Source organism: Podarcis gaigeae (genome assembly GCF_964106915.1).
Source record: "Podarcis gaigeae genome assembly, chromosome: 18".
NCBI classification, from domain to species: Eukaryota; Metazoa; Chordata; class Lepidosauria; order Squamata; family Lacertidae; genus Podarcis; species Podarcis gaigeae.
This window is the reverse complement of record NC_139696.1, coordinates 10,800,987-10,826,402: the sequence shown is the minus strand read 5'-3', so window position 1 is coordinate 10,826,402 and position 25,416 is coordinate 10,800,987. Positions and strand designations below refer to the sequence as shown.

The window sequence follows — 25,416 nt, the reverse complement described above, 5'->3', positions numbered from 1 at the left end:
ACACTTGGAGGGTCTGTTAGTACCGGGCAGAAACTGAACTGCAGCAGAGCCAACATTGGCAACGCTGGGTCGGAATGGAAGTGGATGCTTTCTGACATCCTTACGGGGAGGTGGGCTTGGCTGAAATGGCCTCGCAGGCCAAATGAGGAGACTGAGGGCTCCTCACGCCTCTTGTGGGACATTAGGACGGCAGTTCCTGGACTCGGCCTTTCCAACTCCTTCACCCTGGTTGATAGATGCCCCGGCAAAGTGAGGCATAATAGCAGCAACACAAAGACAACAGACAGGTTGGGAAAACAATGCAGCAACGAGAGGAAATGATGGACGCATTGAGGACAGAGTGCAGGAAGACATTTTGGGGGAAGATTGTATTGAATGTGTTTTCATTTGTGGTTGATTCGTTAAAATTTGGAAAATCAATAGAAATGATTTGGAAGAAGAAGAAGAAGAAGAAGAAGAAGAAGAAGAAGAAGAAGAAGAAGAAGAAAACAGACAAGAAGCTTTGTGCTTACAAGAATTTCCCATCAGGCTGCGAGCCTGAGTAGAGTCTGCTTTCCGCTTGCGCTCGAGTGATGGAGCCGTGGTACCAGGGCATCTTCTCGTGGGCTGTGGTGGCCAGGAGCTTCTCTACCTGGGGGGCCTGGCTGATGATGGCCTGTTCGAGGGTGTCCCCCTACGAAGAAGGAAGAGGAGAGAACAGAGACTCTATTGCCTTTCTGGGAATTATTTAAACTTCCGAGACGAGCTGTGCCTGGTGGGGAAAATGATCAGCCTCCCATTTAACCCCAGTTGGCTCCTACATAAGAGCAGCACTCAATCCCTGGATGTTGGAGATGGAAGGAACTGCTTCTGTAATTCTACATTGTTCTAAACTTCTCAAAATGGGTGGTATGGTCTCTGAAGGACAGTGGGGTTACCTGGGGGGTGCGCTCAAAGGAAAGGGGGTGCTGGAAATGTAAATGACTATCTAGTGCCATAGAATTGTAGAGTTTCATAATTTTTGACCTGGCAATATGCTGCTAATCATGGTGTGTGTGTGTGTATACTTGGGCCATGCAAAAATATTGATGCGGGGAAAACTGTGAAGCCAGCAAATGCCTCTACACAGCTCCATCCTTATTTCAGACATAGTGATATATCAGTATATCACGATGTGTAGCTGATGATATATCATGACGTTGGAAACCAGATATCTCCCAGTCCTGCTTTGTGATACCCTCCAATAGGAAACAAAGGGCGTTGTAAAAGCTTTATCTCAATGGAAAGCAAATAATGGATTTGAGAGGCTGTAACTCATGGGACGCAGGTGGCGCTGTGGTCTAAACCACAGAGCCTAGGGCTTGCCGATCAGAAGGTCAGCAGTTCGAATCCCTGCTGGTGAGCTCCCATTGCTCGGTCCCTGCTCCTGCCAACCTAGCAGTTCAAAAGCACATCAAAGTGCAAGTAGATAAATAGGTACCGCTCTGGCGGGAAGGGAAACAGTGTTTCCATGCACTGCTCTGGTTTGCCAGAAGCGGCTTAGTCCTGCTGGCCACATGACCCGGAAGCTGCACGCCGGCTCCCTCAGCCAATAAAGCGAGATGAGCGTGGCAACCCCAGAGTCGGTCACGACTGGACTTAATGGTCAGGGGTCCCTTTACCTTTAACTCAATAACGAAGACTGAACATTGAAAGGAGATAATCTGGTTTGCCTATGGAAAGGAAAAGGGTTTGCGCAAACAGGCAGAGGCTGAAAACTATCAGGGATAAGAGAATGAATCTACAAGCAAGTTGGAAAGAAAAACGAAATGTTTAAATTACTATAAGCGCTCACTTGTTTTTATTTGATGTAATTGTTTTTAATCCTTATGCAGGAGTCAGTAAAGGGACAGCTGAGGGACGAGAATTTTGCTTAACAAAATGGACGTGAAGCAGAAATAAATCTGTAAAATAAGCAGCATGTAAAAGGGGATGAATTGGAATATACCTGAGATAGTGGGAAACCAGTTTTTTTGGGGGGGTTAAATCACCTTTAATTCAATTTGGATGTGTTATAAATTTGAAAATGAATACAAATCAACTTTCAAAAATGTTGCTGCTTTTTTTGACATTTTGCCCTTTATCCTTGGGTGCCGCTCCATATTCCACTGGCCCCAATGTTTCCCCTCTGCTGCCCCCAACCACAGGAAAGGCCCCGATCCTGCCCGTACCTCCAGCTGCCACGTCTGCCGGATATATTCCCGCACCATGTTCTCTCGGATAGAGTCGAAGATGCCCGGCTGGGGTTCGAGGCCGCCGGGACGGTTGCACGGCCTCTTGAGCGGGCAGCAGAGCCCGTCCGCATCCTTGGAGTAGAACTCGCAGAGCTCCTCGGGGCCGCAGTGCGCCTTGCCGCCCGCGATGGCAAAGGTGCCGTTCATTAGCCGCTCAATGGGGTAGTGGTGGAAGCGGAGGTTGTGGGTGACCGAGAGCACATAGCCCCCCAGGCTGCGAAGGCACTGGCGCAGGAGGAAAAGGCCGTCCATCATTCCGCCCAGCTTGAGATGCTCCTCAGCATCGGAGCGGGAGATGCTGCCATAGTAAAAGGGCAGGTGGGCAGCTGGGTTGGGCATCGCGCGACAGGTCCTGGGGCTGCCCAAGCAGGGAGCATAGGATGCTCAGGAGAACACCTGGGAAACAGGAGCAGGCAGGCATGATTATTACTATTTAAGAGGAAGATATTTAGCTCTCCCAGAATCAGAGCATATCTGCAAATGTAGTAAACAGGAACCTGATAAAGGTAAAGGGACCCCTGACCATTAGGTCCAGTCGTGACCGACTCTGGGGTTGCGGCGCTCATCTCGCTTTATTGGCCGAGGGAGCCGGCGTACAGCTTCCGGGTCATGTGGCCAGCATGACTAAGCCACTTCTGGTGAACCAAACGCCGTTTACCTTCCCGCCGGAGTGGTACCTATTTATCTACTTGCACTGTGACGTGCTTTCAAACTGCTAGGTGGGCAGGAGCAGGGACCGAACAATGGGAGCTCTCCCCATCACGGAGATTTGAACTGCCGACCTTCTGATCGGCAAGTCCTAGGCTATGTGGTTTAACCCACAGCGCCACCCGTGTCCCAGGAACCTGATACTTTGGAGCATATTTTCTTTTCTTGTGATTTTGGCATTCATGCCAGAAGACAATTATTAGAGGCCTTACAACTCAAGAGGCTCAATTCTATGCCCCCAACGGTTCAGGACCTGCTCTCGGACAGGAATGATCAAATTACTTTAATAGTGGCTGAATCTTTGAGTGCTGTCTATGTAGAAAGACTGGGCCGTTATAAAGAGATTTAGTGGTTCTTAATTGATCGGTGATGCAGTGGTGTTGTGTTGTATTATTTATGCAAATTTTCTCTGGAGTTAAAGATCTGACTGGTACAAACCTTGTTATGTTGAGCTCGTATTTTGCACAATTTGTATACGGTGTCTGATAATGTGTGATTTGCTATGCCTAATAAAGGATATATATATATATTATTACTATTGCGTACAGTCATACCTCGGGTTAAATGTGCTTCAGGTTGAGCACTTTCAGGTTACACTCAGCGGCGACCCGGAAGTAACGGAGCGCGTTACTTCCGGGTTTTGCCACTTGCGCATGTGCAGATGCTCAAAATGACGTCACGCACATGCGCGGAAGCAGCGAATCGCAACCCGCGCAGACGCGGGTTGTGTTCGCTTCAGGATGCAAACGGGGCTCTGGAACAGATCCCGTTCGCATCCAGAGGTACCACTGTATTGTGTTTTATTAAATTTATTTTTTTTATGGTAAATCTTTATTGGTTTAAAATACAAACTTACAATGAAGGTAAGTATAGAAAAGTTCAATACAAAAAGAAGAAAACACCAAGACATAAAAGTAAGAAAAAATTTAAAAAGACAAAAAAGAAAAGAAGAAAAGGGGGGGACCAAAAATTTATAGAAAATCATGTCTATCAAATGAAAATTTCTTCCAATCGTTCTCATTATACTATTTCAGTTGTCATGGCTTTGTCACGCAGCTTTACTTTACATCCTTTTTCATACAATCCACTAAAGTATTCGCTTCATTCGTTTTTGTTCACAAGTATCATTCAAGTTCTGCTAAGATGGTATTGTTTTTACAATATAATCTTATATATTCCTTAAATATATAATCAAATTTATTAAATTTAATTTAATAAATAATTTATTATATTTCAACAAATATAAAATTACACACGCAGTTCTGTGCAGCTTAGTTTGGTTTATTGTGTTCTACCAAACAGCCACTTCACACGTAAAAAATAATAATAATAAGAATTCTGCTGCTAACCGTGGTTTACATTTTTGCTCCCTGACCTTTAGAGGATAAATCATTTCCCATACCCCCTTTTCATTACACAAATTTATAGGGCTTTAGTGAGAAATGTGGATGTTCTAGAAGAGATAGACTTCTCTACATCAGACAGCAGAATAAAAGGTCTTTGCAATACATGATCTTCCCTTCTGCGATCTTCACCATGGGCAGACGCAATTGTTTCTAAGATCATTATAAAAAGGGCATTCAATGAGTACTTGGGTTACGTCTTCCATTGACACTTGCAATCTATGCCCTCCGAGACATAATACATTTTTCTTGGGTTTTTTGACTTCCCCTCCCTGGAGACCCAAGTCTGCCAAGTCAGTGTAGGCTGCACTGAGGAAGGTGCCCAAATAGAATTCATGAGGATTAGAGCCATCTTAAAAAAAAGAGAAAAAAAATATCCTGGGGGAAAAATTATTATTAAATTTCTCAAAAATTCACATACCCATTGCAATGCATAATAGATTTTTCTTTTGCTTTGGCAACTTCCCACCTCATTTTCCATAATGTTTTTCATTTCTCCCCCTTGCTGCACCATCTTCTCTCTCTTATAACTTTACAGTCATACAATATTCTCTAATTCCTTCTCTCCCCCGTAGTTCAAATCCCGCGTGCGAATTCATCATACTATGACATTTATTTAAATATTCCGAAAAAGGCTTCCATTTTTGTTTTTGGCTTTGCCAATTCCACGTAGTGAATCATTTTACTTCTTCTTTGGTGGGAACTTCTTCTTCCTTCCATTTTTGTGCAAAAAGAATCCTAGCTTATTCTAGCATGTGTTATTATTATTAGGGTCATTTTGGACTCACCGCTGTCCATGGAGGCACAGGTCAATTCTGCGTCCAGGGCGGCTGCCTACCAGCTCCATCTGACACCCTCCTTGCCTGCGCCCTGTCTGGCCAGAGTGGTCCATGCTCTGGTTATCTCCAGCTTGGACTACTGTCATGAGCTCTCAGTGGGGCTACCTTTGAAGGTGACTAATAATAATAATAATAATAATAATAATAATAATAATAATAAATTTTATTTATACCCTGCCCTCGCTGGCTCAGGGTGGCTAATACCAATAAAATCACAGTAGAAACATAATAGGGGGAAAAGAAAAAGAAAAAAACCTAGGTAATTTAAAATACAGGTTAAAATGCAATTGAAAATGCAGCCTCGTTTTAAAAGTCAAAATCATAAAGGGGAGGGAAACGTAAGGGTCAGACTGAGTCCAAACCAAAGGCCAGGCGGAACAGCTCTGTCTCGCAGGCCCTGCGGAAAGATGTCAAGTCCTGCAGGGCCCTAGTCTCTTATGACAGAGCTCTCCACCAAGTCGGGGCCAGTACTGAAAAGTCCCTGGCCCTAGTTGAAGTGTAGGTGGGTTCCCACACAGCAAGACACAGCAATAACAGCAAGAAACTTTATTGAACTACATAACTGGTAAAGGGGCAAAACAACTGCTTATATACATTTCTGAAGGCCTGGGCCACTCCCACTCCCAACGTGATTGGCTGCCTAAACATCCAAGCTGCGAATCGTGACTCAGAGTTCAAGGGCCAATGGCAGAGGCCCAAATCCTGAAGTGTTCTGTGATTGGACATCATGTATCAAATCAGAACACAGGAGCTCACAAGCCTTAGTCCAGACTCAAGCTCAGGCAAACACAGACCGCTGAATACATAACACCTTGGAAACTACAACTAATCCAAAATGCAGCTGCCGGTATGGTGACTGGGTAATTTTATTGTTTTATCTTCTTGGGAAGTCTAACTGCACAAAAAGGTCCTTTCTTCGGTCTGTCCTGAATCTTCCAACCTTCAGTTCTAGCGTGGGGAGAGAGGGAGGACAACTTTTCCCTATCCGCTTTCTCCATTGTTGTTGTTGTTGTTGTTGAGTCGTTTAGTCGTGTCCGACTCTCCGTGACCCCCTGGACCAGAGCACGCCAGGCCCTCCTGTCTTCCACTGCCTCCCGCAGTTTGGTCAAACGCATGCTGGTAGCTTCGAGAACACTGTCCAACCATCTCATCCTCTGTCGTCCCCTTCTCCTTGTGCCCTCCATCGTTCCCAACATCAGGGTCTTTTCCAGGGAGTCTTCTCTTCTCATGAGGTGACCAAAGGCTTGGAGCCTCAGCTTCAGGATCTGTCCTTCCAGTGAGCACGCAGGGCTCATTTCCTTAAGAATGGAGAGGTTTGATCTTCTTGCAGTCCTTGGGACTCTCAAGAGTCTCCTCCAGCACCAGAATTCAAAAGCATCCATTCTTTGGCGATCAGCCTTGTTTATGGTCCAGCTCTCACTTCCATACATGACTACTGGGAAAACCATAGCTTGAACTATACGGACCTTTGTTGGCAAGGTGATGTCTCTGCTTTTTTTCTCCATGCCATGACTAATTTCATACATTCCTAGAGTCGTGTCTCTTCTTCTTCGCCTTTTCTCTAAGCTAAAAGGTCCCAGACACTGGGAAAGGTTCCCTCTAGGGAGTCTCTCTTCTACATGCTTGATAGATTTTGCAATTTATGGCATCCATGTGTTCACACTCCTCTTCTGATACTGGGAGACTCTTGAAGAATCAGAAGGTGCTCGTATGTCATTTGGGGGGAAGGAAGTTGCGGCAGGAAGCCCAGCGGTCAAGAGGCGTGACTTAAGAGCAGGCAGATGGTCGCTCTGTGTTTTTGTGCCAGGGGCTTGCTGTGCAAATGTAGCTACGAAATGAAGCCTCTGACACCAGGCTGCTCTCAAGCCTTCCGGGACACAGCAGTCGGCGGGGCCGTGGCTTCGACCCCCACAATGGGCAAAAGATTCCCGCATTGCAGAGGGGTGGATTAGATGACCCTCGTCACCCCCTTTGGTCGGGCAAAATACGGGACAAGTCAGGGTGGGGAATGGGGAGGCTAAAATTTTATTTCCCTGTTGCAGAAATGACTTCAAAGAATCCATTACAATGGCACACAGGATTTGCAGTGGTTTGCAGCCTCGGCCCAGTATACCTGAAGGAGCGTCTCCACCCCCATCGTTCTGCCCAGATGCTGAGGTCCAGCTCCGAGGGCCTTCTGGCGGTTCCCTCATTGCAAGAAGCAAAGCTACAGGGAACCAGGCAGAGGGCCTTCTCGGTGGTGGCGCCTGCCCTGTGGAACACCCTCCCACCAGATGTCAAAGAGATAAATCACTACCTGACATTTAGAAGACATCTGAAGGCAGCCCTGTTCAGGGAAGTTTTTAATGTGTGACATTTTAATGTATTTCTAATCTTTGTTGGAAGCCGCCCAGAGTGGCTGGGGAAACCCAGCCAAATGGGCGGGTAACAAACAATGAATAATAATAATAATAATAATAATAATTATGGACAACAGGTTGAGGTTGAAACCTGACAAGACAGAATTTCTGTTTCTGGGGGCACAGGAGGCAGGTGGTGTGGGGGAACCCTGGTCCTGTTCAGGGTCACTGTGCCCTTGAAGGACCAGGTGTGCAGCCTGGGGGTCATTTTGGACTCACCGCTGTCCATGGAGGCGCAGGTCAATTCTGTGTCCAAGGCAGCTATCTATAGCTCCATCTGAGACCCTCCCTACCCACAAACTGTCTCACCAGAGTGGTGCGAGCTCTGGTTATCTCCTGCTTGGACTACTGCCGTGCGCTCTTCACGGGGTTACCTTGGAAGGTGACTAATCCAGAAGGCGGCAGCCAGACTGGTGACTAGGAGCGGCCGCCAGGACTGTATAACACCCATCCTAAAGGATCTATGCTGGCTCCCAGTATGTTTCCAAGCACAGTGGACAACCCAGTTAGATGGGCAGGGCTGAAGTAATAAAATTACTACTACTTCTACTACTTTACCTTTTGGGGAGATTATTATTATTATTATTATTATTATTATTACTCCCTCCCCGGCCAAAGCCGGGCTCAGGGCAGCTTGCACCAGTAAAATTACAATGGAAACATAATGGGGGGGGGACAAACACACACACCCCAATTTAAAATACAGGTTAAAATGCAATTTAAAATGCAGACTCATTTTAAAAGTAGCCCATAAATCAAAACCGTAAGGGGAGGGAAACATAAGGGTCAGACTGAATCCAAACCAAAGGCCAGGCAGAACAGCTCTGTCTTGCAGGCCTTGCGAAAAGATGTCAAGTCCCGCAGGGCCCTGGTCTCTTGGGACAGAGCGTTCCACCAAGTTGGGGCCAGTACTGAAAAGGCCCTGGCCCTAGTTGAGACCAATCTTGCGACTTGCGACCTCCAAAGTGTTGTCATTTGTGGACCTTAAGGTCCTCTGCGGGGCATACCAGGAGAGGCGGTCCAGTAGGTATGAGGGTCCTAAGTGGGAGAAACCGAGGAAGGTGGGAAAACCAGTAAAAAAAACCCCAAAAAACCTTCTGTGTTTGTCTCTGATTAGCATACATTATCTTTAAAAGGCGTGCGATCACAACAGCCATCCAGCCTCCCTGCAACTGAGTGTTTGTGGTTGGAAATTTCTGCGCATCGCTGTGGCTGGTGGGTGTGAAGAGGCAAGCAAACTGCAGTTGCCTGCTCAGCAGGCAGCCGATGTGTTTGGCCTCGAGGAAGTGTTGGCTAAATGTGGCCTGGTCCTCTGGGAAGATATGTTTGCACTTTTAAAAGCAGGCCAGATTATTACTAATTTTTACCATTAAGAAAGTTGGTGCTTCCTGGAAAAAAATGCTCAAGTTTAACTAAACTTTGTGGATGTTTGGGTCCCACGTGCTCAACGTTTCCCAAGTTTTGTGCTACCTTTTTCTGGAGAGAAATTGATTTGGTCTTTTTTTACAGGTTTCCCTCCCCGCAAAGTTTGCTGGAAAAGATGTCCACATGCCATTGACAGATTTAACAATATTTGGAATTCATTTTTATAAATACCACATTAGATTAAGGTTTGGTTAACTACAATAACAATTTCCCGCCTTTTTTTGTAATGTATACAATGTTTTTTCTGTTTTGTTTTCTATATGGGTGCTATTTCTTATTTTTTTGTATCTTATCTTACTCTGTGCATTTTGTACTTTTTATTTGGCAATAAAGAATATAAAATACAATAAGAAAGTTTGTTGGAAAAGATGGCTCGGGAAAACACAAGAAGGTTTGGATGTTGCTTTCGGAGCAAAGCTCACTGTGCACATGTTTGCGTCCTAATTATTATTGTTGTTGTTGTTGTTGTTGTTGTTGTTGTTGTTGTTGTTATTGTTATTAATTTATACCCCGGGCCTCCCGAGCTACTCTGGGTGGCCTCCAACAAAATATTAAAATACAGTAATGCATCAAACATTAAAAGCTTCCCTGAACAGGGCTGCCTTCAAATGTCTTCTAAAAGTCTAGTAGTTGTTTATTTTTTTTGACATCTGATGGGAGGGCGTTCCAGAGGGCGGGCGCCACTACCAAGAAGGCCCTCTGCCTGGTTCCCCGTAGCTTTGCTTCTCGCAATGAGGGAACCGCCAAAAGGCCCTTGGCGCTGGACCTCAGTGTCCGGGCAGAACGATGGGGGTGGAAGCGCTCCTCCAGGTCTACTGGGCCTTTGAGGCCGTTTAGGGCTTTCAAGGTCAGCACCAACACTTCGAGGGATGCGGGTGGCGCTGTGGTCTAAACTACAGAGCCTTGGGCTTGCCGATCAGAAGGTCGGCGGTTCGAATCCCCGCAATGACGGAGTGAGCTCCCGTTGCTCAGTCCCAGCTCCTGCCCACCTAGCAGTTCGAAAGCACGTCAAAGTGCAAGTGGATAAATAGGTACCACTCCGGCGGGAAGGTAAACGGCGTTTCCGTGCGCTGCTCTGGTTCCGTAGGCCAGTAAAGTGAGATGAGCGCCGCAACCCCAGAGTCGGCCACGACTGGACCTAATGGTCAGGGGTCCCTTTACCAACACTTTGAATTGTGCTCAGAAACATAATTTATTATTTATACCCCGCCCATCTGGCTGGACCTCCCCAGCCACTCTGGGCGGCTTCCATAAAAGCCAAAAATACAGTAAAATATCAGACGTTAAAAACTTCCCTGAACAGGGCTGCCTTAAGATGTCTTCTGAATGTCAGGTAGTTGTTTATCGCTTTGACATCTGCTGGAAGGGCGTTCCACAGGGCGGGCGCCACTACCGAGAAGGCCCTCTGCCTGGTTCCCTGTAGCTTTGCTTCTCGCAATGAGGGAACCGCCAGAAGGCCCTCAGCGCTGGACCTCAGCGTCCGGGCAGAATGATGGGGGTGGAGACGCTCCTTCAGGTATACTGGACCGAGGTATACTGGACCGAGAACAATTAGTCCCTTTTTCAGTGTTTCTAAGCAAAAGTTTATCCCTTTATGACACAGGAAATCAGGTATTTGGGGGGGGGGGGAGTCAGAAAGTTATAACCCTATTGAGCATGCAAGACCCAAGCAGTCAATACTTGTCCCTAAATCACATTGGCCCGACGTTCACCACCAATAGTAGTATTCATGCCTGCCAGCCAGAAGAAACTGGTTATCAACTTCATAATTTCATTTCACAAGCCTCCGAGCTCGAATGTTGCAGCCCCCGCAAATGAAGCACAGCTCAAAATGTGCAGACACTCGGTGGAAATGTAAGTCGGCAATCATGCGCAAATTCGCAAAAATAACACGTGGGGATGCATCATATTAGGGAAACTCCACACAGAAACCCGTCGATGGGAGGCAAAAGTCCTGATGAACTTCCATCAAGGCTTTTAAAATTATTTTATTAAAGTTTGCAAACGGATGTGGAAACATGACAAACTGGAAACTGGAAGGGTGGAAAACCTGAGAGAAACCGAAATCAACCCAAAGTCACAGTACAGATGTCAATCGCAAGACTCCGCTTCCTCTGAAAACACTGAAAAGTTTTAGCTCAGAGAAGACCTGTTGGAAATTAATGGGCCGAAGCGAGTCCAACGGGGACTACTCTGTGTCTGGCTAAGTTAAGCACAGAGGAACTTACTGAAATCAAAGGAGCTAAATAAAGCAGCCTGCAATGATTGTGCTCCGAGCAGGACACAGAACATGAAGAATCTGTGATTAGGTTTTGAACTATGAACAACAGAAATATTTAAATATCATTGTGTTATGACTATGTTAAATGAGAGGGAAGACAGAATGAAGCAAAGGGGGAGGATAAGAAAAACATAACAGAAAATGGGATGTGACGTCAAAAATATGAAAGAAATCTTTTAAAATTTGCACTGGAATTTTTTGTGGAATTTTTGGACATTTTGTTTTATTTTTTAAAAAGAAACTCCATTGCACTGTGTCAGACCCCTGGGCCATCAAGCTCAGTATTGTTTACACTGGCTGGCAGCTTGAACATGGGACCTTCTGCAGGCAAAGTAGCCAGGGAGCTCCTGCCTTGCCCTGAAAGTAAAACTAAGTTTGCTAAGTCCTGGCGGTTCTGGAGAAAGCATTTGACAGGGTTGACTGGGAATGTAGGCAGCTGCCTTTCAGCAGATTCCCCTGCAACTGAGCTGTGGCCTCCCCTGTAAATCTAAAGTTAGTTTCTGGTCCTCATGATTCTGATTTAGATAGGGACATATACATGGGTGTAGCCAAGGGGGGCAGGGAGGGGCAGTTGCCCCCCCATCAATAAAAATCAATAAAAATTCATAGCAAACTGAACAAACAAAAATTCTGGCTATATATACCAAGTCAGACTATGGCTCAATCAAGTTTAGGACTATTTGCAGTGATTGAAGGTGGGTCTCCAGGCTTTCAGACAGGGGACTGAACCCAGGACCTTCTGCCTGCGAAGAAGTTTCTAGTCTTGTGGTTTTGGAGAAGTGGCTGGTTTAAATAGGAAGCTGTCTTACACGAAATCACACCACCGGGTCTATCTAAACCCATTGCCAGCCCACCCTAACCAACCTTTAACAACCAAGGACCCCCTTGAAGTTTGATCACTGAAACCACACCTTGAACCTCCAACTTTTTTTGCTATGTGCTTTTTCCATAAAATGTCTATACCACTTGACTATAGAACAACAATCTCAAAGTGGTGTTTCTCAATAGAATTAAGGCCATTAAAAGTATCGGGGGAAACAATTCTTTAAAACTTTCCAAAGATAAAACCTGTGATAAAATGAAAACAGATTAAAACATATGTCAACATTCCTGGGTGGGAATAGATGTCCCTTGTGATTCATTCCTAGTCTATGATTCTATGATTCCACATGTCTGGAAAGGCTTGTCTAAACAGCAACGAAAATGTATTTAGCCGACCACAGGAAAGAGTACAGTGAAGAAGGTGTCCCCTGAGCATAGAATTGTAGAGTTGGATGGGACCCTGAGGGACATCTAGTCCAACCCCCTGCAATGCAGAAATCTCAGCTAAAGCATCCAGGACTGGGGGTCCCTCAACCTCTGCTTAAAAACCTCCAAGGAAGGAGAGCCCACCACCTCCTGAGGGAGATTGTTCCACTGTCGAACATTTAGTCAGAATCTCCTTCGTTGTAACTTGAAGCCACGGGTTCGAGTCCTACCCTACAGAGCAGGAGAAAACAAGATGCTCCATTTTCCGTGTGGCGGCCCTTGAGGTATTTGAAGATGGCTCTCCTATCTCCTCTCAGTCTCCTCTTTCCCCGGCTAAACTTACCCAGCTCCTTCAACCGTTCCTCATATGGTCTGGTTTCCAGACCCTTGATCATCTCGGTCGCCCTCCTCTGCACACCTTCCAGCTTGTCAACATCCTTCTCAAATTTTGGTGCCCAGAACTGAACACGGTATTCCAGTTGTGGCCTGACCAAGGCAGAATAGAGTGGTGCCATTACTTCCCTTGATGTGGACACTCGACTTCTGTTGATGTCAATAGGCAGGGAGTTCCAGAGGGCAGATGCCACCACAATGAAATATTGATTTCTTACCAATGTGGAGCAGCGCCAGTTCAGCACCGAATGGGGAGAAAAATGGTTATCTGTGCATCAAATATCTCAAGATCCTTACCTGATCCAGAGGGCAGGGAAGACAGTGGACACTTCCGTAAACGTTTCTGTCCGAATCTTTCTTTTTAAGAGGAAATGAATGGAGTCAGATGTCCATCCCAAAGCAAAATGATAGTTTTTAGGGGTGTAAAGGGAACGAGAGAGAGAGAGAGAGAGAGAGAGAGAGAGAGAGAGAGAGAGAGAGGTCTGGTCTCTGGCAGTGAAGTGTCTGAGTTTGCTCTGCAGACGTCGACAGGGTGAAGTGGGGGTGTCTTTGAAGTTTTGACCCAATTTCCGTACTGCGTAAGCAGGAAGGTTAAAAAAGCGCTTTTGAAGAAAGGCTTCTGGTTTTGAGAAGGTGTAAAGAGCACAAGTTAGGCCTGAAAAACTCACATTCGCCACTTCCTTTCTCAGGGAGAGCTCCTGTGCTGTCTGAGTATTGTGCCGCAGGCAGAAATTAGACCGGTAGAGCCATAACTCTCCTCCCGGACTCTTTCCCCTCTCTTATGGGAAAATCTGCAGGTCTTGCTTCCCTGCCTGGTAGGGTAAGGCATCTTGCCTGGGGTCAGGGGGAGCAACACGACCTAGTGGTTGGAATCATCGCATGTGGGAATTCCAAAGGAAAATTGGAAGCCTCAGGTCAAAGATTTTGATGCATTGCCAGTAGCTCAGGAAGGAGAAATAATGATTTGGATACAAATGAAAATGTCCAATTGAGTTTTGGCATATTGGCATATCAAAGAATTATAGGGCTGGAAGGGACCCCAAGGGTGATCTAATCCAACTCCCTACAATGAAGGAATCTTAATACCCAACATTGGACTTGAAACCACAGCCCTGAGATTCTGTGTCTCATAGTTTATGGATTGAGCTGATACTCTAAAACCATATCCTTACCAGAAGACCATTGCAACAAGGGACAAGAACTCCACATTTCCTCATCTGAATCAATCGAGAACTTTTGACATATGTTTACCTAATTTGTGTTCATTTTCATGTCTGGGGGAAAGGGTTGGTTTTCAATTAATGAAAAAGGGTGAGTTAATAATAATAATAACAATAATAGTTTTCTAACCAAGGGGCAGTAATTTAAAGTCAATATAACTACATGAAGACTGCGCCGCCTCCCCCAGAAGAAAAGACTGGGCTTTAGAAGTGCGAGTTAATGTCACTCTGAGCATGCCTAGAGGCACTCTTATTTCAAATCTGATTTTTCAAAGGAATAGTGCAGCCTAAGAACTGGGAGGTCGGCACATTAAACTGGGTTTGGTCAGAGATGAAAGGGCATCTCTGTGGCACCAGAATCAACAACCCAGGGCACTGTGTGAGCCGAAATATTGGATGTCCACCAAGGTGGGCGGAGCCTCTGACCCTGGGTCTCCGGGTGATTGGATAACAAGGAGCCGTGTGATTAGCCACAGCCAGAAAGAGGCAGGTGTGACGAAAAAGTTGGTTTGGCTGGACCGTTTGGATCAAAAAGTGTTTCTTTTTTCCCTTTATTTCCCCACCAGCAAATGGACGGCAGCCTCTGATTGGCCGTGGTTCCAGGAGGGAGAGTTTAAAAGGAGAGGATCTGGGGAGAGAGAGTGGTTGTGGGAGTTGAGAGGGTTGGTTTCGGAGGGTTGGAATTGAGGCTGGAGCGGTTCTCAAGCTGTGGGTCCCCAGATGTTGTTGCACTACAACTCCCATCATCCTTGAGCTCTGGCCTTGCTAGCTAGGGGTGATGGGAGTTGTAGTTCAACATCATCTGGGGACCCACAGGTTGAGAAAGGCTGGGTTAGGAGAAAGATAGGGGACGCGGGTGGCGCTGTGGGTTAAACCACAGAGCCTAGGATTTCCCGATCAGAAGGTCGGCGGTTCGAATCCCCAGCGATGGGGTGAGCTCCCGTTGCTCGGTCCCTGCTCCTGCCCACCTAGCAGTTCAAAAGCACATCAAAGTGCAAGTAGATAAATAGGTACTGCTCTGGCAGGAAGGTAAACGGCGTTTCCGTGTGCTGCTCTGGTTCGCCAGAAGCGGCTTAGTCCTGCTGGCCACATGACCCGGAAGCTGTCTGCGGACAAATGCCGGCTCCCTCGACCTATAGAGCGAGATGAGCGCCACAACCCCATAGTCAGCCACAACTGGACTTAACAGTCAGGGGTCCCTTTACCTTTACCTAGGGAGATAGGTAAAGATAGGGACCTTGCCAACAAAGGTCCATATAGTTAAAGCTATGGTTTTCCCAGTAGTGATGTACGGAAGTGAGAGCTGGACCATAAAGAAGGCTGTTCGCCGAAGAATGGATGCTTTTGAATTCTGGTGCTGGAAGAGACTCTTGAGAGTCCCATGGACTGCAAGAAGATCAAACCTCTCCATTCTGAAGGAGATCAGCCCTGAGTGCTCACTGGAAGGACAGATCCTGAAGCTGAGACTCCAATACTTTGGCCACCTCATGAGAAGAGAAGACTCACTGGAAAAGACCCTGATGTTGGGAAAGATGGAGGGCACAAGGAGAAGGGGACGACGGAGGACGAGATGGTGGGACAGTGTCTTCGAAGCTACAAACATGAGCCTGACCCAACTGCGGGAGGCAGTGGAAGACAGGAGTGCCTGGCGTGCTCTGGTCCAGGGGGTCACGGAGAGTTGGACACGACTAAACAACAACAACAGGGAGGTAGGATAGGAGACAGGTTGAGGAATAAAGAGTGAATGTGAGAAAGAGTTGGTTCTGGGTAAAAACAACTTCCATTCTGAGCGTATTGCGAAGGACAGAGTGTGGTGTCCTGTAGGAGGAATAGACCGGAAATTTTACTGGGAGGCAGAGGTTGAGCCAGGAGCTGGAAAGGAACAGCCTCCTTGGGACTCAAATCTAGTCTGGAGGGGAGAGAGGCCTCCGAGGAAAAGAAGAACGTCCCAGACCCAGTGAAGGAAAGGGGTGTCGAGAACTCTTGGGTCTATTACTTAAAGTACCTCAGGAGCAGGATTGTTAAAGGGGGTGGATAACTGAAAGAAAGTATCACTGTATAAAGCATGGGTAGGCAAACTAAGTCCTGGGGGCTGGATCCGGCCCAATCGCCTTCTAAATCCGGCCCACGGATGGTCTGGGAATCAGCGTGTTTTGACATGCGTAGAATGTGTCCTTTTATTCAAAATGCATCTCTGGGTTATTTGTGGGGCATAGGAAATAGTTCATTTCCCCTGTTATGTACTAAAGTTCTCACCCTGGGCCAGCAGGGGGATACTGTAGATAGTTCAGGTCCACATATGCAAATAAGGGATAGAAAGTGATGTTCAGTGATTGGATAGTTACAGAAAGTTGTTACAGTTACGTTGTACTGGAGCTCTATATAAGCAGGCTGACTGAACCCTTCAGTTCAGTTCTGTTCTGGCCTCTGAATAAACAAGAGCTGATTGAAGAATCGCTGTGTCGTCTGATATGTTCGCCCACAACTTAACATCCCCCCCCCCCCAAATAAAGTTTGCTGACCCCTGGTATAAAGGAACCAAACCTATAATGCAAAAACAACCGAGGTCGAATTAAAGAGAAATTGCAGTGTATTCGTGAAGTTACCTAAATTTAATCCATGAGTGTTATATACTATCTTGCCTTAAAGAAATCTTTATTGTTTGTTTAAAGGAAACCTGTCTCCAACTTACTCACAAAGGTGAGGATACTCTGGGCTAGAATTTGAAGAGGAAAGGAAAAGAAACCTTTGGGTAAAGGGTTGTTCAGTGAGGGAGGAGCAATTTATCTGAGTGAGAGCAGGTCTTTAAATGCTTTCAGGGGTGAGGAAACCTCCAGAAAGATGGGCGTGTTTCTTATTTTAGTGTGATGTTTTCGGAAGCTGGATATGAACTATGGAGATTATTTCATTATTTTTATGATATGAGAGAGGGAAGATAGGGGGAGAAATAAATAAAAAAAAACAACCCTGGAAAATGTGGCAGGAAGTCGACAAAATGAAAGAAAAATCTATTGTGTGTTGGAATGTATATGTGAAATTTCTAGAGTCCTTCTGCTATACGGCAATCTATAAATTAAGCCAGTCTAATAAATAAGGAAGGGACGCGGGTGGGGCTGTGGGTTAAACCACAGAGCTTAGGACTTGCTGATCAGAAGGTCGGCGGTTTGAATCCCCGCAATGGGGTGAGCTCCCGTTGCTCGGTCCCTGCTCCTGCCCATCTAGCAGTTCAAAAGCACGTCAAAGTGCAAATAGATAAATAGGTAGCGCTCCAGCAGGAAGGTAAACGGCGTTTCCGTGCTGTCACCGGAAATCGCCCCCCCCCCCCTTCATTTACACATGTACCGCATAAGCACACACACAGACCTACACGCATCTCCCCTCTCTGACCTGAGAGATGTCCCTCTAGAGGGTCATCCCTTAAAAAAAAGCCTTCCGTAAATAAGGAAGCGCTAGACTGACAGCCGTCCGCCATAAGCACTCCGCTTCGCCCCATTTTACTGAGAGTAGACCGGGCGCCTGAACTCTAGGTCAACCAGCGGCCGTATCAACCAATCACCATTACCGAACAGCGCCCCTGGTGGCGGCTACGCTGGTACTGCAGCCGGCATTCACTGCGTCCCTGTTTGACACCTCACTGATACAACGTTTCCGAGTTCAGTCAACCATGACTGATCCAATCAAGACCTTGTTACATTGTTTCCTGAACTTGGAGCCGGTTTAAACTTCAAAGTCTTTCACCGTTTTATATTTACTAAAAATCAGCCGTACGTCGGATTTCCATCGGACCACTTTTATTCCACTACACGTAACAAGGACTATCAAAGGGGGGTGATTTGGGACTGAGTGGCCATAATCCCTTCACCGAGCAGTCACGTACTCTGCGACCTTTTCCCCCTGACAGGACAACCTTGATAGCCCTCGTGATGGGCCCAGACACAGGGCTATCGGGGATACAATAACTTGCATATCTCAGTGTATTCCGCACGGACTCTCACAAAGGACAGTAACCGGATTCCCCTCAGGGGGCAGGAAACTTCGCCCTTTCCCTTTGTTTTTCAGGTTGACTCATGATGGGAGGGGAGAGGAAGCTCTGGCCAGGTGTCAGGACACTCAGATTACCTGCGAAGCCCCTCCTCGACTCCTCCTAATTCCAATGTAATCATGATGTAAATATGATGTAATTTCGGGGGTGTAGTTTGGGGGATTAGCAACTAATAAAAGTTAGGGTCATCCTTTGTTCGGGGCTTCCATCTTGTTTCACCTCGTGGACGGTGGGAGCCCTGTCGCGACAGCCCTTTTTCCTAAATAAAGACCAAGCCTCCTGGCTGCTGTTTTGCTCTGACTTGCCCTGGTCGGTGTCTTGTTTGTCCAAGAGAGCCCTCGGATTTTTCCCGTAACAGTTTTGGCGACCGTGCTCAGGGACCCTTGGTTCTCCTGCAGAGGTGAGAGGGGAGATAGAGGGGATCGGGCGCCACTGGGCAACCTTAGCCCAGGGATCCTTTTTTCCTCTCCCTGCCTCCTCTTTGCGGGCGGTAATCAACCGTCACCAGAAGCCCGACCAGGGAGAGCAAAGGCGAGGTAAAAGCCGGCTAAAAAGAAAAAGGATCCCGGGATCTGCGGGGGACATCTTCGAACGTGAGTATGGTTTGAAGTAAAACACATTGGGAGGCGGGTGGAGAAGCAGCGTCCTCACGACAGCCAGACTTTCCTTCTTTCATTTCTGACGTTCCCTCTCGGGGTCGGCCAGGAACGTCTTACCTCTATTCTTTTCTCCCCCGATTCTCCCCTTTCGGAAAGTGGCCAGGGAGGTCGCGGAACTTTACTGTCTGACGTTCCCTCTCGGGGTCGTCCAGGAACGTCAAATCCTTTCCCTTCTCTCCCCCCAATTTCTTACGCGGGACATAACCGGGGAAATTGTGGTACTTTTACTGTTTTCCGACGTTCCCTCTCGGGGTCGTCCAGGAACGTCTTAATCTCTCTATCCCTTTTCTCCCCCGTTTTCCGTCTTGGCATTAAGTCCGGGAAAGCGTGGCTCTTTACTGTTTTCTCTGACGTCCCTCTTTCGGAGTCGTCCAGAGGGGTCCATCCAAGCCTTTTCTCTCTCTCACTCTCTCCTTTCTTGTCTAAAATGCAAACGAAGCCGCCCCTCCTGCCTGGCGACCTTTGTTAGGGATGACCCGGGTACGTGAGAACGCAAGGTCGTTTGTTTCCTTTCCAAACTATCGTTTTTCTCGGACCTTGATCTGGCATTGCACTGCGCAAGCGTCCAGTAGGGGTTCTGAATTTAGTCTCAAAGACTAGGTAGGAGGCTGTCGTGGAGGGTAGAAGGGGTGGCTCACAAATTGGGACCCCACACTAGGACCAGTTGTGTAAGTAGTACTGCAGTGGAAATTCAGGAGTTGTGTTTATAAATCGGGTAGAGAGAAGGACCCGTGAGTTCAAAGCTGATGTTTTAAAGTATAGATGATAAGTCAGTTACAGTTAATGGTAGAAAGGATTAAAATCAATAGGAATAAGCTGAGGTACCTAAAAGACTGAGAAAAAAAATATATACTATTTTTTTTCTATTTCCCTCTTCGTGTGTGTGTGCGTGTGTCCCCTTGTCTGTCTATTTTCCCTCTGTAGTATACATCGCTAGCGAACCCCATTTCCATAGAACAGAGCAATGGGAGCCACCGTTTCTCAACACTCTGACTGGACTCCTCCTAGCGATAAGGCTTCTATGAAGCCTTTTTGCTCCGGGAAGGACTCCGATACCCCTCTGCAATTTGTCCTTCTCAACTGGAAGGAACTGAGAGGGAGAAAGGGACTCTCAAAGTCCAAACTGAGAGATCTCTGTAACATCTCGTGGGTCGCTTTTACCCACCACCTGGAACCATCCTCCCAATGGCCGCCTCATGGTTCCTTTAATCTCATAAAAATGCAAGCACTTAAGTCTTATTTGGTTGACGAGAAACCCCAACAAGTATATTACCTAAATGTCTTCGTTGAAGCCCGTGAATTATTTCAACGGCAACAAGCGCAAATTGCCCATCAGATGGCAGTCCTGAAACCAACTAGACCCCCTCCATATGACGAGATTAGAGCCCAGGAGGAACAATTGGATAGGACCCTCGTCCCATTCTACTACCCCGAACCACAAACTCCCCGATTGCCAGGACCCGGGGCAGGAGACAGGACAGGATCCGGTGGAGGGGGCGCGGGACCGAGGGAGAACGCAACAGATCCAACTGCCGTTACCCCTTCCCAAGGTATGGGACTAGGACAACGCGTAGTGGACCCACCCGCTGCTGCCTCTTTTCAAAACATACCGGGTGTCTCACCACTTAACCCTTCCTCAAGTACTCCCACCGCGGGAGAAGACCAAGTAGGCTTAGAACTGGGACCCCTCCTAAATGGACAACTTCTAAACGGAGAAAGAGAGGGACCTGTCTCCAGCAGAACTAGAAACAGGGATAATCTGCAGAATGGAGAAATAGAAGGTGCTTTCCCTCTGCGTGCGTTACCTATACCTCCAGCCAGGGCAGGAGACCCACCACGCATGGTCTTTACTCATCAGCCCTTCCTTACCTCGGACTTGATGAATTGGTCCGACAAGATGCCCTCCTTAAGAGACGACCCCGACAAATGCCACCGCCAGGTGGCCACCATTTTCTCTACTCACAATCCTACTTGGGCAGATGTTCATATGTTGCTTGGGGCCCTTTTTAATGAAGCAGAGAAGCGAGAAATATTGGCAAAAGCGGGGGAGGCTCTAACGCGAGAAGGCTATCAACCAAATCGCCCCGCCTCGATGACCCCACTGACCGCCCAGACGATACTTAATGATCCAGACTGGGACTACAACACTGACAATGGCATGTGGGGTTTGAAAATTTTCAAAAAGGCCATCTTAGATGGAATAAAAGCTGCGGGTCAGCGAACCGTGAACTGGACAAAGGTCCAGGCCGTCCTTCAAGGGCCAGAAGAACACCCGTCCGATTATTACTCCCGTCTAGTCTCTGCTATCAAGACCTGGGGTGGGATAGACCCGGAAAGTCCCCAGCATGAGGTCATAGTCAAAGGCTTCTTCAAAGACCAGGCAACGGCAGATATAAGGAAAGCCCTAAACTCTCACCTGGGGTACGACGGAAAGACTATAACCGAAATCCTTTCCATCGCCAAGTCAGTCTTTAATTCTAGGGACGAGCGGAGAAAGAAAGATCAGAAACCCGACTCGCCGCGAGTTTTAGCTTATGCGGGAGGGGTTTCCCCGTACAAGGACAAAAGTAAACAAAGAGGACCTGACCCCCGGGACAACCGCATTTGCTATAAATGCGAGGAAATAGGACATGTAAGGAGATTTTGCCCCCTCCTGACTGACACTGGAAGACCAGAATACAGAGACCAAAAAACGTACAGAACAAATTATCGAGACTCTAGCTACCCCAGGTCCAGAGAATCAGACCCCTCATATGGATATATTCCACCTACGACTCAGCCGCCACATCGGGAGGGTCCACCACTTCCACAACCAAGATCTAGGAACCCCACTCAAAACCCTATAAACCCCTTCAAATCGGCAAATCGCAACACTAGTCCAGCTCATGAGATGGTGATGGACGAGTATCAATCACATTGACAATTAGAAGCAGATCCCGCCTCCTTCTCCTTTCTCTGTCCCGTTTTACAACTGTCATCTTCCGACCCAATTTGCACAATGCAAATCGATGGACAGTCCTACGATTGTCTTTTAGATACGGGGGCTACCTACTCCACCCTCACAAATAGCCATCTGACCCCCGGGGAAGACACCAGAACCGTAATGGGACTGGATGGAATCCCTCGAAACTGTCCCCTTTCCCGACCTGCGAAGGTTTCTGTTGGACCGCTATCCGTTAAACATACTTTCTTGTTGACTTCTAGCCCCGTCAACCTATTGGGGAGGGATCTGCTCTGTAAATTAAACGCCACCATACAATGTGGCCAAGAAGGGATTTATCTACATATGCCGAATGAATCCATCTTTAGTTTCCAAGGAGTCTTACAGGAAGCCCGCAACACCACAATTGATCTTCCGCCCGAATTGTTAGACAATGTCTCCCCTTCTTTATGGGGAACCGAGTCAACCTCCGTGGGGCTCTTAAGGTCCGCAGTCCCAGTCAAAATTAACTACAGAAAGGATCTACCTTTCCCTTGCACAAAGCAATATCCCCTTCCTCCAGACGCAATAGACGGACTGACCCCAATGATTGATGAATTCCTGAGAATGGGAGTTCTAATACCATGCGCCTCTCCCTGCAACACCCCTCTTCTTCCCGTCAAAAAACCTAACACAAACCCCGTCAAATGGCGGCTGGTCCAGGATCTCAGACTCGTTAATTCTTTCGTCATCCCCCGCCACGCGGTAGTTGCTAACCCACACCACCTCCTAAGCACCATTCCGGAAGGAACTGTGGTGTATTCTGTCATAGACCTATGCTCCGCTTTCTTCAGCATTCCTGTAGACCCAGAAAGCCAATTCCTATTTGCCTTCACCTGGCAGACAGGGCAGTTAACGTGGACCCGACTGCCCCAAGGATATGTAGAATCCCCAGCGATTTTTTCATCAATATTACACCAAGACTTATCGGACGTGACTCTACCGGGGGGCTCAGCTCTCAGACTTTATGTTGATGATATTTTACTCTGTTCTCGGAACCTAGAATCTTGCAAGAACGACACTATAACTCTCCTAAATATATTAGCACAAAAGGGACACAAAGTATCCCCAAAAAAGGTACAATACTGCAAAAGGGAAGTGAAATATCTTGGCCACATCTTAGGAGAGGGCACTCGAGCACTAACCACGGACCGAATTGAGGCTATAACCAAATTACCCTTACCAAAAACAAAAAGGCAACTCCGGGGTTTCATTGGAATGAGTGGATTCTGCCGAGCATGGATTCCGCGCTACGGGGAATTCACCCGCCCCCTCACAGCAATGACACACGACAATGCCCCAGATCAACTACAGTGGTCTGCGGAGGCGCTTGAAGCCTTTGAATCTATTAAGAAAGAGCTGCGGTCCTCTCCTGCCCTTGGACTTCCGGATTATAGACTACCCTTTTCCTTATTCGTACACGAGAATAAAGGAGTAGCTTCAGGCGTCCTTACACAACCCTTCCAAGGGAGGAATAGACCTGTCGCTTATTACAGCCTTCAACTAGACACGACCGTATTAGGAAACGTAGGATGCCTTAGGGCCGTAGCAGCCGCAGCCCTACTCCTAGAAAAGGCACAAGAAACTGTCCTGGGACATGATCTAACAGTTAACGTTCCACATGCCGTTGCAACCCTCCTTAGCTTGCAAGGGTGTCAACGCTTTACAATACAACGTTTAAATCGATATGAGGCCATTCTCCTCAGCCCATCTAATGTCACTATAAAAAGAGTCAATTCACTGAATCCTGCAACCCTCCTGCCTCTTCCCGATGATGGCACCCCACACCATGACTGTTCCCAGATAGTCCGCCATGTGGAAAAACCTCGGGAAGATCTCGATTACCTCCCTCTAACAGAGCCTGATCTCATTTTGTATACGGACGGGAGCTCCAAGGTTGTGGGAGGTGAACGGAAGAGTGGATATGCTATAGTAACCGATAGCGAAATCCTAGAAGCGCGACCAGTCCATCCCAAATACAGTGCACAAGCGGCTGAACTTATTGCTTTGATTAGAGCTTGTGAACTAGGGGCGGGACAACGCATCACCATTTACACGGATTCGAAGTACTGTTTTGGGTTGGTGCATGCTACCGGACAAATCTGGTTACAAAGGGGTTTCTTGACCACTGCAGGCACTCAAATTGCACATGCATCCCTAGTGCAACGTCTCATGAATTCTATCCATCTCCCTGAGGCAATTGCAGTCGTACATTGCAAGGCACACACAAAAGGCAAAGACCCAGTGTCAACAGGGAACAGACGCGCCGATAGTACGGCACAGGAAGCCGCCCTTCAACCCCTCTCTACCGATAATGAGTTCCAGGGACCACAAGTCCTATCAGATATAAATTACTCTGAAATGTACAAAACCGCAACCCCAGATGAAATTGAAAAATGGCAAGAACAGGGAGCTCGCTTACAAAATGGGGTCTGGTATTTCCCAGATAAAAGACTCATAATGCCTAGGCTATGGGTACCTAAACATCTAAGAGTTCTACACCAACGTACCCACTGGGGGAGAGAGAAACTTATCGACACAATACAACGCTGCTGGTACGCCCCGGGTCTTGCCCTTGCCGCTAAAGCCGCTGTCAAAAATTGTCATACTTGTCAGAGTTTTAATCCAAAGCATACCGCCAGATGCCCACCAGGGGCCAGACCATGGGCTTTCGTACCATTCGAAAGCCTTCAAATAGATTTCATAGATTTACCTCCCTGCCAAGGTTACAAACATGCTTTGGTAATCATTGATCAGTTGACGGGGTGGGTAGAATGCTTCCCTACTCGCAAAACAACTGCACACATCGTAGCAAAGATTTTAATACAAGAAATCATACCCCGTTTCGGAGTCCCTAGGCATATAGACAGTGACAGAGGCTCACATTTCACGTCAGACATAATCCAGCAAGTAGCCAGCGCCCTCGGAGTCAAATGGAAATTACATACCCCATACCATCCTCCTTCCTCTGGACAGGTCGAAAGAATGAACCAGCAACTTAAAACACAGCTGGGAAAACTTTGCAAAGACTCTGGCATCAAATGGGTCAATGCCCTTCCACTAGTTCTGCATAATTTGAGAGCATGTCCCCGCGGAAACCTCAAAATATCCCCTTATGAATTACTATTCGGACGACCTTCCCCAGTATACAACACCCAATTTCCCACATCAGAATTAGAAGTGGGCGAATCAGAATTGACTAACTACGTAATACAGCTGCAAAAACAACTCACTCTTATCCACAAATATGCAGCCTCAAGTCAAAACATTCCTTTAGATGAAAATGTCCACCCATACCAACCAGGGGACTGGATACTGGCAAAAACCTACCATAAGATACCCCTACGGCCCACCTGGGAAGGTCCTTACCAAGTACTTTTAACCACTCCAACTTCCGTTAAGGTAGCTGAAAAGACGGCCTGGTTGCATCACACCCGCTGCAAACCCGCTTCCCCACCTGAACCTACCACTGACAACTCACCCTACAGCGTCCCAAGCCAGCCAGCAGACGACGACACAGATACAGAAGACGACCAACAGACCGGACCAGATCGGGGCACGAATCGA

General features: G+C 47.2%; 1 protein-coding gene across 2 annotated transcripts in view; it reads right to left on the bottom strand.

Moving 5' to 3' along the window:
* Positions 1–13,477, bottom strand: part of ZAP70 (zeta chain of T cell receptor associated protein kinase 70) — a 32,005-nt gene extending 18,528 nt beyond the window's left edge. Inside the window, exons 1-3 of one of the 2 annotated variants that reach the window (XM_083720457.1) lie at positions 13,246–13,477; positions 2,190–2,648; positions 513–673 (exon numbers count right to left, since the gene is read on the bottom strand). In XM_083720457.1, coding sequence (XP_083576583.1) covers positions 513–673; positions 2,190–2,591 — 563 coding nt within the window. In that variant the 5' untranslated portion in view covers positions 2,592–2,648; positions 13,246–13,477. The remainder of the gene's footprint in view (positions 1–512; positions 674–2,189; positions 2,649–13,245) is intronic. The other variant, XM_083720458.1, reaches the window with a different exon arrangement.
* Positions 13,478–25,416: the final 11,939 nt, after the last annotated feature.